The sequence below is a fragment of the Schistocerca gregaria genome, chromosome 2, assembly GCF_023897955.1.
Source record: "Schistocerca gregaria isolate iqSchGreg1 chromosome 2, iqSchGreg1.2, whole genome shotgun sequence".
Lineage (NCBI taxonomy): Eukaryota > Metazoa > Arthropoda > Insecta > Orthoptera > Acrididae > Schistocerca > Schistocerca gregaria.
The window spans coordinates 35,444,708-35,457,455 of NC_064921.1; the positions used below are offsets into that span (position 1 = coordinate 35,444,708).

The 12,748-nt window shown below is 39.3% G+C and overlaps 1 protein-coding gene across 3 annotated transcripts in view; it reads left to right on the forward strand.

The window, feature by feature from the left end:
• The first annotated feature begins 399 nt into the window (after positions 1-399).
• The window catches only part of LOC126336264 (E3 ubiquitin-protein ligase CHIP), a 150,771-nt gene continuing 138,422 nt past the window's right edge, over positions 400-12,748 (forward strand). Inside the window, exon 1 of one of the 3 annotated variants that reach the window (XM_049999763.1) lies at positions 400-856. In XM_049999763.1, coding sequence (XP_049855720.1) covers positions 737-856 — 120 coding nt within the window. In that variant the 5' untranslated portion in view covers positions 400-736. The remainder of the gene's footprint in view (positions 857-12,748) is intronic. The other 2 variants (XR_007564934.1, XR_007564935.1) reach the window with 2 other exon arrangements.

The following is a 12,748-nucleotide window of genomic DNA, read 5'->3' on the forward strand; positions in this document are numbered from 1 at the left end:
AATGAAACAGCAGTGCTTCATTGTCTGACACAGACTTAACTCTTGTGAGCAATTTTAGAGTCTCACCACAGAACTATAAACAAAGTGCAATCACCATTTTACTTAAGAAACCGTTTATATTTACAAACTAGTTTTTAGTTCAGAGTTTAGAAATTAAGCTTATCTTCATTTCCCTAATAGCTAAAAAAAAGTTCAGTTCTTTTAGCGAAATACGTTCATGTCTGAGTATCCCATTATTACTGTTTAATGGCTAATTAATGTACTCACGCTGAAGCCAAATAAAGAAATAAAAATACCGTTAAAAAACAACAATAATTACCGAGAGTCTTGCTGCCATTCTTGAAAGGTTTTCTGAGAGCGTGAAACTTGCGTAAGAAGAATAAGTATTAATATTCGCACATGAATGATCGCCGGTAACTATTTGCTTCCCGTCATAGAATTTGTGTGCTTGTTGAACTACAGCAAGCAATAATACTATAATGACATTTCTGCTTTGCGAAATAAACGCTGCAGTATTTTACGCCACTATTAACCAGCGATTGTCTTATGTTCGATAGCGCATCAACCCAATTGGTTTATGCTCAATGCAGTGCACGTCTGCGTAGTTTTCGGAAGCTGTGAAAAAAATGGCTTTTGGGGAGTAGTGTTGTTTGAGTGTTGTGGTAGATTTTTAAAATTATCGAAATAACACGTTCCAAAAAAAAAAGAAAAAATTGTGGAGACATTTTAGGATAAAATGAGTAAATATATGTACTCCACTGCGAACTTAACAGACAAGGAGTTAAAGGACCAGGGAAACAGACTTTTCACGTTAAGGAAATACGAGGATGCAGTAAATTGTTACACTAAAGCCATCGTATGTGTTAATTCCATACTAGTCATAATTCTGCGTTCTTTTTGTAATAAGTTCTGACTCATAACCATAGCTTACCAGCTCATTTTCATAGGAAATAGTATTTGTTGTGTGATTGTAGAACAACTATTGCTGTGATCACTGTTTTTACTCTTACAAGCTAGGTGTGGACGAGATTCGTTCTTTGCCATCTGAAACTTAATATCGTGAGAGACACGTTGTATGTATTTTTCACTGCAATTCATAGACGAGTAAGTTATTTTATTTTGGTGTAGAAGTTGGAGAAGTACACATGCAGTAATGTCACTGTGTTGCTCAAAAATAAGTAATATAATTTTAGTTGTAGACTTTCACCTGGAAACAGGAACTTCTTTATCGTGGTAATTCTTTTTACCCTAAACAGTGCGAGGAGGGGGGGGGGGGGGAGAGCTAAAAGTGTATTTAATCGTTTTCTATGCATGTCATTGCTTTACTGTCGTATTGACACACAGCCTACGATAAATTCCTGCAAGTGACAGCACATGTGAGATTTTTTTCGTCTTTTATTTGAACTAGTTATTTTGATGAGTATACCAAGTTTGATACCTGGTTTTTGTCTTTTGCAGAATGTTGTTGGGTGTATCCCACAGTATTACCTCAACTCAGCTGCTTGATTCTGTGATAAATCTCTTTTGAGTATCTGCTTTACATGGCATGACTTATGTTGAAATTTTTTACCTCTTTAGTTCAATAATTTAAGGAAGTTTATTGCGTCGGTTTCAATAGTATATGAAGTTATTTTTGTTCTGTTGTGATTTGTTTTAAATTACGTATGCCTTCTTAGTATAACAAGTTTTTTTTTTATAGGTTGCCACTGATTGTTGCACAACATGGTCATCGTACATTATGCATTTAAGTGATCAAACTTGTCTCGTGTTGCTTGTTTTTGGTAATTGAAAGTGTCTAAGTGCCATCTGTTTGCTGTGGCAGTATTTACTTCTATGCCTACCTGAATTTATGGGAATTGTGTTATTGGTATTGGTATTCAAGGTATAATCCTGTGTTTCAGGGAAATGTTAAATGGGTTCCGCCGTGAGATATCTTGAGTTAACTTTGTTTAATGTTTTCATATATCTCATTAACTGCACAGAAGATTCTGCAGACGTGCACATAAAGTTCTGGAGGTGGAGTAACATGCAGAAAGAACTCATTTTTCAGCAACGCATATTACTTTGCTGTTGCAGAGGCATTATCAGTGACCATTAGCTTGCTGAGATTGGAAAATTTAAGAAAGTTGTGCAGGTTCTATCACTAGGTGTTTGCCATATTCTCGTGCATCACGCATTTTCCACGTCTTAATAATGACATGATAGATGTTATTAATATTTTTAAATGTTTTGTTACAGTCTGATACGGTTTATGATGACTAGTTTTGTCATTTGACTGTTTAACTCTTAAGTACTATGGACATTGACAGGAACTCAGTTACAATGGAGGGGTGTCTCAGACCATCTTTTTATTTTTTACATATAATACCAGTGTTTTGCTGAATACATATTTTCGTGTCTTGTTATTCATTACACTTCTTATAAGTAGATTTTGTGAGAACCTGGATGTTTTTCAACAACGCAGAATTTTAAACATTTAGACAAATAAAACAGCAGAATTTGTGTTTTTATTTTAATATGCATTTCACGAAAATAACAGTAGATAGTTGGCTTTGTACTCACTCACTGTTTATCACCAGAGAGATATTACAGAGTTGCAAAATCAGTAGTTGGAAAAACACACTTCATTTATAAGAAATTGGAATCTAAATCAGCTTTGAGTTTACAGATCATCGTTTCTAAGTAGAGTGGCTATTGCATTCCATAATTCAATAAAGGGAAAAATTTTGGCACATTTTACTTATAAAAGAACGAGTAAAAACTAATTACATAGTCATATGATGACCTGAATCGTATTTCAGTCAGTTCCAACTTGCGTGCACTTCATACAGACCTTACTAGAACACTCTATAAACAGATTGGAATGCCACACTGTTGGCAGGGCAATGAGGAGAACAAGAGGCATGCGAGTTTCAAACTGTTCTTACTGTGTTTGTGGCTCATCTTGTATATGAAGCACTCTCATCATGTCACTCAACTATGGAGGCAAACGTCCTATAGAAAGCATATGCTTCATATGAGGTTTAGGAAGATCTTTTGCTAGAGTTTTCATGAAGATCAATCTCATTACATCTGCCTTTGGATAAGATTGATGTACCACATAAGAATTCAACTTCTTGGGCACAAAAGAAACCAGTGTCATGTCTTCTGTAAAACCATAAACAGTTGTCTTCATATCTCATTGCTTATTCAGTAGAAACTTCTGTGATATATCATTTTTATTTCTCTCCAGTCTGTTGACAAATGAGACTGTTTTCAAAAGTACATGGACTAGTTCTACTGATGTGTACCAGTAGTCACCTGTAATATTTCTCTTTTCAATAGGCTTCAACAATAACAGGTCAGTGCGTGTGGGAACAATGTGACCTTTCTTATAATTTCAAAGGGTACGAACATCGCTGCCTTGTCTGGAATAAATGTACGAATTATACAAGTAATTTGTCCAAGCATCAGTCAAGCACTGAATTTTCTAGCCATATTTTGCCAGTTTGTTTGGCATATACATTCTAAACCCACACATTCCATAGAAAGGTACAAGTATTTCATTGACACACTCTGTCACACTTAAAATGTAGCAAAGTTGATGGTTTTGGATGAAATGCAGAAAAATTTGTAAAAGTGCTGCTGACTTGTCTACTCTTTCCTTTCTGTTGATCATATGGATTGTCAAATTGGAATGCAATTAATAAAAACAGAAATATTTCTTTACTGGCATTGAATTTGGAAACACCTCTGCCTGTCCCATTGGATTCAGGTGAGCTGTAAAGTGATTCATTTCCAGATTTGAAAATAGCTGAATACACCAGTAGAACAGTTAGTGACTTCAACATCTTGTAGATAACATAAGCAATCATTTGTGTACGGTATTCTGATCTTAAATATTTTCAGGTTTGTCCATAGAATGATTTCATCTAACGTATCTTAGGTAAAGAACAGTTTCCATACCTCCAAAAGGGCAAGGTTTTCTTTGAGACTTTTCATCATCTGTACAGTCCAGGAAGCTGCAAGGCAATATTGTGTTGTCATGTTCTTATGTTAGCTAGTAGCTGTTTTTTTTTTTTTCTCCAGTGGAAACATCTGTTCTTAGTGAAGAAGTAATCGTCTACATCATAATCAGCTGTCATCTTCACCACTTTCTGTTTCCTGTTCTGATTTAGTGTTGTGATCACTAACGATCTTGAAATTAGAGTCGTTAAACAGGACAGTGTTACTCAAACATCATGGTATGGCTGTGAGACCTCTCAAGACCCATAAATAAGAAACAAAGAGCAGCAACAATGCAAGAGTTCTGGCACATGTAGCTTGTCAACCAGTGGGAAGGTAAACAGAAGTTTCCATTTCATTTTGCCAGGGTGTGTGAAATATCACCAGACAAAAAATTGTAGCCGTCTGAGGGACAGTCTGTAGTAGCAAGGGGTTAAAATTCCATGGTATACAGTTGGACAACAAGTGAAATGGAGTAAAGCCATAAATTGGTTGAATTAACTAAAATATTTTAATACCAGTTCTCCAAATCATAACCAGACTGTCACTTTCTAACATAACATTGACCTCGGGCTGACATGTAGATCAATATTTCAGTGCATCCATGGTTTCAGTTCACACATGTTCACTTTCCCAACTCGCAACTAAACTGCCACCTTACAACCTAACTTAGACTTGTCAAGGAAAGCGTCCAATTCCACCCATCTACACGACCCATGACATAAGTTTATTGTGAGTGACATTCTTGTGACACAATGCTCTTGAGTTGGGTCAGCTTTGTAGATGGTGTTTTGTAGTATATAGGGCTCCCCTTGTTTAGTATATGTTCATGTTTGAAGATGTTTGTGTTATGTGTGGTATTCAGTAATGCGGCATTGTGTAATAATTCGGTGAAGTTGTTGTTGGAAGTGTGTGCTGTATCGTCGGTGAGTTATGTTGATTTATTGTTCCAGGTATTTATTGGTTTGTGTTTGTGGTGTGTATGATTAGATTTGTGTGTTTTTTGTGGATTGAACTGTAGTAGTGTTGTCAGAAAAATTAATGATTATTCACTCTATGTGTGTTTGGGGGGGGGGGGGGGTGTCATGGCTAACTTAATTGTTTTGTTGGTGGATTTGGCTGTTTGCAAATGTTTTGTTTTATTTGATTTTTAATGGGTTATTTATGGTTATTTGTTTTGGTGTATAGTTTATTTTAATTGCATAAATGAACGAGTGCACTGTTTTTGGGTTTTTGATTTGTTTGCAGGGTTTTGGTATCGTTGACTTCATTGGAGTTACATAGGTGAAGAAAATTTTGAAACACCATGTTTTGGAGTTGTGTGTGTTGATTTTTTGTATCAAGGGATTATTAGAGCTGTGTAGGTCACATGAAATGTAAGTTTCGTTTCTTGTGTTACCTACATCTACATCCATACTCCGCAAGCCATCTGACGGTGTGTGGCGGAGGGTACCTTGAGTACCTCTATCGGTTCTCTCTTCTATTCCAGTCTCGTATTGTTCGTGGAAAGAAGGATTGACGGTATACCTCTTTGTGGGCTCTAATCTCTCTGATTTTGTCCTCATGGTCTCTTCGCGAGATATACGTAGGAGGGAGCAATACACTGTTTAACTCTTCGGTGAAGGTATGTTCTCGAAACTTTAGCAAAAAGCCCGTACCGAGCTACTGAGCATCTCTCTTGCAGAGTCTTCCCTAGAGTTTATCTATCATCTCTGTAACGCTTCCGCGATTACTAAATGATCCTGTAACGAAGTGCACAGCTCTCCGTTGGATCTTCTCTATCTCTTCTATCAACCCTATCTGGTATGGATCCCACACTGCTGAGCAGTATTAAAGCAGTGGGCGAACAAGCGTACTGTAACCTACTTCCTTTGTTTTTTGGATTGCATTTCCTTAGGATTCTTACAATAAATCTGTCTGGCATCTGCTTTACCGATGATCAACTTTATATGATCATTCCATTTTAAATCACTCCCAAAGCGTAATCCCAGATAATTTATGGAATTAACTACTTCCAGTTGCTGACTTGCTAGATTGTAGCTAAATGATACGTGATCTATCTTTCTATGTATTTGCAGCACATTACACTTGTCTACATTGAGATTCAATTGCCATTCCCTGTACCATGCGTCAATTCGCTGCAGATCCTCCTGCATTTCAGTACAATTTTCCATTGTTACAACCTCTTGATATACCACAGCATCATCTGCAAAAAGCGTCAGTGAATTTACGATGTCATCCACGTATATTGTGAATAGCAACGGTCCTACGACACTCCCTTGCAGCACACCTGAAATCATTCTTACTTCGGAAGACTTCTCTCCATTGAGAGTGACATGCTGTGTTCTGTTATCTAGGAACTCTTCAATCTGATAGTCCATATGCTCTTACTTTGTTCATTAAACGACTGTGAGGAACTGTATCGAATGCCTTGTGGAGGTCAAGAAATATGGCATCTACCTGTGAACCCGTGTCTATGGCCCTCGGAGTCTCATGGACAAATAGATCGAGCTGGGTTTCACATGATCGTCTTTTTCGAAACACATGCTAATTCCTACAGAGTAGATTTCTAGTCTCCAGAAAAGTCATTATACTCGAACATAATACGCGTTCCAAAATTCTACAACTGATTGATGTTCAAGATATAGGTCTATAGTTCTGCACATCTGTTCGATGTCCCTTCTTGAAAACGGGGATGACCTGTGCCTTTTTCCAATCCTTTGGAACGCTACACTCTTCTAGAGAGCTATTGGACACCGCTGCAAGAAAGGGGGGGGGGGGGGGGGCAAGTTCCTTTGCGTACTCTGTGTAAAATCGAACTGGTATCCCATCAGGTCCAGTGTTGTTGAGAATTCTTTTGTTAGATTTTGTGGATAATATTTGTTTCAGGGTGGTGCTGTTTCTCGTATTGTTGTGTAGTTAGGGTGTTCCCATCCTAAACCCCATAATGATTGCAGTTGTCCCATTAGTTTCATTTTATTGCTGGAGTGAAATATTCTTGTGTCATTCCATGAAAACACGGGAGAACTGCTGGATATCAGTAACGTCCTGCCATGATATTTCGGCGCAGAGTCTTCTGGCCATATTCAGGTGAGTACCACTGTAGTGGTACTGGTGAGTATGTGCTGAGCTCTGCTATTTGAAGCCATACTGAGGTGATATTGCGCATGCACTGCTGAGAGTGCGCGTTCATAACAACTCCGTGCGTTGTGCCTTGTTCCTTCCACAGTGAAAGCTTGGCGTATTGATATCAGGTCGATTTTCATCTTTATGCAGATAACTATGTTGATTACGAAGTTTCTCTATAACAGGATTCCAAGCAGAGTGTAGATGATAACCGCTATCTCTGTTGATGAGAGTCTCATAGTCAGACAATCTTATTTCCACAGATTCATTGATAATTGAGCTCCAAAAGTTTGACATATGGGCCAAAATTTTTGTGTCGTCGTAATTCATGGACTTGTCTGTGGAAATACAATATTCGGCCATTGCGGACTTGGTGGATTGGAGAAAGCGAGTATGCCATTGGTGTTCCACAATGCATTCTTGCACAGTTCGTGTTGTTTGGTCTATATATGATTTGCCACATTTACACGGAATTTTGTCAACTCCTGATTTATGCAGGCCCAGGTGGTCTTTAACGGATCCCACCAATGATGAAATTTTGGAAGGAGGGCGAAAGATGACTCTCACTTGATGCTTTCTCAATATTCTGCCTATCTGTGAAGAAATATTCCCAATAAATGGTAGATAAGCAGTCGACATGAAGGCCTCTTCCTTTTCCTTGTTCCATCGTTTGTAGGTCTGCATCACTCTGTTCACTTGCCTAGGTGAAAAGCCATTCTTCGGAAATGCTTTTTGCAGGTGTTCCAGTTCCGCTTGAAGACTGTGGGCGTCAGAGATGGTATGGGCACAGTGGATCAAGGTTTTGAGAACGCCCATTGTTTGTGCTGGATGGTGGCAACTAGTAGCTTGTAGATACAGGTCTGTATGAGTGGGCTTTCTGTACACTGAGTGACCAAGTGTGCTATCACTCTTACGTCGCACCAAGATGTCTAAAAATGGCAGACAACCATCTTTCTCAATTTTCATTGTAAACTTTGTTTTCATGTATGGAGTTCATGTGACCATGAGGCCTCACTATGAAAGTGTTGGCAACGTATTGCCAAAATACTATCGGTTTTAAAGTGGCAGCGTTGAGTGCTCTCTCCACAAAATCTTCCATAAAGATTGGCCACCAAGGGAGACAAAGGACTCCCCATGGCGACACCATCAGATTGTTTGTAAAATTCATTGTTAAATATAAAATATGTAGAGGAGAAAGTGTGCTCAAACAATGCTGTAATGTCTACACCCAACCTATTGCCAATGAGGTGTAGCGAGTCCACAAGAGGCACCTTTGTGAAAAGTGAAACCACATCAAGACTGACCAATAAGTCGTTACTTTCCATTTGTAGTGACTGAAGTTGGCTGATAAAATCAGTAGAATTCTTTATGTAATGTGGACACTTGCCTATCATTGGTTTGAGCAAAGATGCCAAGAATTTTGCTAGGTCATAGGTGGCTGCTCCAATGTTACTCTCAATTGGACGTAAAGGCAAATTTTCCTTGTGGATCTTAGGCAGTCCATATAGTCTAGGTGGAACTGAACTGTTTGGTTTCAGTCTCTTGATGATCTCTTTCGGTAAAGAACTATTTGATTAAAGTTCTGCTGTTTTTCGCACCACTCGGCTCGTGGGATCCTTATTGATTTTGCTATACATTGAGTCACATAATAAAACATTGATCTTATTATATAGTCATCCCTTGGTATGAGGACAGTAGCATTTCCTTTCCTTTGTCAGATTTTAAGACTACTGTATCCATATCTGCTCGTAAATTACGGAGGGCTATCCTCTCCATGGGTGAGATGTTACTATTCATTTGTGCACCTCTGGTCAACACACGCTTCATCTGTATCAAGACGGCCTACAACTTCTTCGATGGCACTGATGAAATCGACTAGTGGCGGTGACACAGGTGTGGGAGCAAAATTCAGTCCTTTTGCTAGCACAGACACAGTCGCATCATCTAAAGTTTTCTCTGCCAAATTAACAACAGATCGTAGAGTTGGAACTTCTTGCTGCATCTGTGTAGAAAGTCTGTCAATTTTGGCAGTTTGCCTCGTCACAGCTTTATCATGGCTCCAGTTTGCTTTAGTCCATGTCACACCATCCAGCTAACATCTTTTGCTCTCCTACCAAAATTTCACCACTGGAGGGATCCGTTAAAGACGACCTGGCCCTGCATAAATTAGGTGTTAACAAAATTCCGTGTGAATGCAGAAAATCATGTATAGGGCAAACAACACGGTCTGTGCAGGAACGCATTGTGGAACACCAATGGCATACTCGCCTTCTCCAATCCACCAAGTCCGCAATTGCCGAACATTGTATTTCCACAGACCATTTCATGAATTATGACAACACAAAAGTTTTGGCCCATACGTCAAACTTTTGGAGCTCGATTATCAATGAATCTGTGGAAGTAAGATTGTCTGACAACGAGACTCTCATCAATCGAGATAGCGGTTATCAGCTAAACTCTGCTCGGAATCCTGTTACAGAGAAACTTCGTAGTCGACGTAGTTATCTGTATAAAGATGAAAATTGACCTGATACCGATACCCCAAGCTCTCACCATGGAAGGCGCAGTGCACAGAGTTGTTATGAACGCGCACCCTGAACAGCACATGCGCAATGTCACCTCAGTATGGCTTTAAATAGCAAAGCTCAGCACGTACTCGCCAATACTACTTCAGTGGTACTCACCTGAAGATGGCCAGAAGACTCTGCGCCGAAATATCGTGGCAGGACACTACTGATATCCAGCAGTTCTCCTGTGTTTTTCTGGAACAATCAATACACTGGGAAGGCTTTAAACATCACATTCTTGTGTCATTTCTATTTTTGTTCGCGTGTGTATATCGTGATTTTATGGTCGCCATACAGTGTATGCTGGAAGGAAGGTTGTCTGCCATCTTGACATCATTTCTCAAAGCAGACAGGTGGAATCAGACGCTTCTGTAATGCCATTTAGACTTAGGGCTGCACAATGGATCAGTCTATTATCATTATGCATGCTTCAATAAGATATATTGTCAGTGTTTTTTGCTCTTTCTGTTTGCATACGTATGGCATCACATGTCACACAATCATTGTATTGTGGGATGAAGCAGAGATCTGCTAGCAATAGATTCAGTTGACCCATTTGGTCAATTGAACCTACTGAATCTAGATTGACATAATACTGTTGTGGGGCTTGCTTGTTTTACTGTTAGGATATGGTTTTTCCAGGTTAGATTTGAAAGCTCTGTTAATATAAGTTGAATATCTGGAATATCCTTATTTAAAGGAACTATCATCCATATCTAACTTGTTCAATATAGAGCCTAAAAAATTCAAAGAACATGTTCCAACTTGTACTGCTGCCTTATGTATTCCCTGGCTGTTTGTTTTAAAACTTATAACTAAAAATCTGAGGAGTTTTTGTTAGACGTCGTGGCCGCGTCTTTGTGGAAGTCGGCAAAATAGGTGTGGTGCTTTGTGTCAGAACTGTGCTTTCAAATTCTGAATTTCTTCTCTTTTATTCATTGCTACTTAACCAGCCCGTTTTGTAAGTTTTAATAATGTTGTGATTTTTATGTGGCTGTTTCTGGAATGCCATTTAATTAGTTATGAAATTTTAGGAGCAAGATGAATGTTCACCATTAGTTGCGTGTGACGTCACTAAGGTTCGGTGTTTTTGAGTTAGTTTGTGTTTGCAGTTGTCATGTTGTTGTATTTCATGGTGCCATCTATCGGATGTGATGTGTTGAGTTTAAATTGTGCTATTGTGTTCATTTGAGTATTGGTTATAGCTGTGGTAATGTTGATTTATTTGAGTCTGGTTAGTCAGTGCTGTAACATAGGTTTGGACGTGTTTGCTTTGTTTTCAGTGAGTTATGTTTTTTTTCCCCCTTTTTATGTGTTGGTGAAACATGAAAAAAATTCTGACTGGAGGCAGACTTCCTGCAAACTGAATGCCGTTATGTCCAGCACTGCAAATTACGGACAAAGCTACATTAACAGCTTGAAAACTAACTGTATGTCTTCTGTGCCAATTGCATTAAACTATTATGTCCTCTACTTTTCTAAACCATGAAATTTTTTGGTCCACCTCATGCTTTGCATGTCCTTGTAATGATATAACGTTACATTGGTGTCTTTGTATCTCACTGTTATCCATTAACCTCATTGCAAAGGTCGCCTAATGTTTGTCTATTTGTGCAAGACTCATGGCCAGACCCAAAGTTCCATATGCCATCAACGATCTGACTTGTACATCTATTATGTATGTTCCTTACAGGTGAGACATTTTACTTGAAAGTCGCTTGCCTGGTGTCGTTGGGTAAATACGATGTTGCAGTGCCTATGTTATTCTAAATTACGATTCAATTCGGAATAACATAGGCACATGTGTCCAAAGAAACAGGCACAGTGGCGACTACAGCTGTTACGAAATATATTAAATGTATCCGCAGTTACGAATATGGACAACCAACATCTGTAGAATGGAATTGTCCAGCACAAATTTTCATTGTCGTCACTCCATTATACTGCTAGTGGTTGTATTTCGCAGTTCTGAATACATTTCATGTATTTACTAATTGCTGTAGTCGCCACAGTGCATGCTCCTGCACATGTCCGAAAGAATTTTGCATTATAATTCAGAATAACACAGGCACTGCAATAGGTATACTCAAAAAAAAAGTTTTGCACCACACTCAAAACTTCCATAGTTTCTGTTTTTATTTTTCATAGATACTCTTTTGCCCACAGGAGCTTGATATGTACAGTCAAAGAATTGTGTAGTGGAGGTAGAAGTAAACCTGCATTGTTAATCAGTGTGGTAAAATGCACTGTGTTTCCAATCTTCTAGTGGCTCAGAGGGAAGCAGCTAGTTTGCTGGTTAGCAATGCAGGAGAGAGGGGTGCCGCACAATGAAGGTGACGGAGACGTGAATTGGGAGTCGGTGGTAGGACAAAGGAAGTGGAACCTTCTGAGTGGAAGATGTGGGGATCGTGGGTTAACACTGATTAAGACCGAAAGGATTGCAGGAGCGAAGGATGTGTTGCAAGAGTAGTTCCCGTGTGCGCAGTACTGAGAATCTAGTAGTGCAGGGAAGGATCTAGACGGCTCAAGTTGTGAATCAGCCATTGACATTGAGATGTTGTGCTCAGCTGCATTCTGTATCAAAATCATCGGCCTCAAAGTTAAGGACATCCACCCATCATCATCCTCACTCCTCTTAATGTGGTGTTCTGTTGCCACCCAACCTACACAACATCCTAGCCCTCCATGTGCCAGTCCCACTCCCAACCCCTAGCTATACTGCGAAAGACCCAGGTGCCAGACCTGCCTAATCCACTTGCACAGCACTTACTACTCCAGTTGTCACATGCTGTCCGTATCCCATCAGAAGTAAGGTTACAAGTGAAAGCAGCTATGTCATATACCAACTCTGCTGCAGCCATTGCAAAGTTTTTTTATGCCAATACGATGAACAGTCAGTCTTGGTCCAGCACACTTGATATGTCGGGAAGTTTCAGCCGCCTGACTGGCCACTGAAAACTTTGGCCAAGAACAAAGTTGAACGCCTGCTGGCTCACCATGCAGCTAAGCACAATTTGCTTGATGCCAGTGGCTGCTTCACAACCTGGGGCATCTGGTCTCCTCTACCAGAT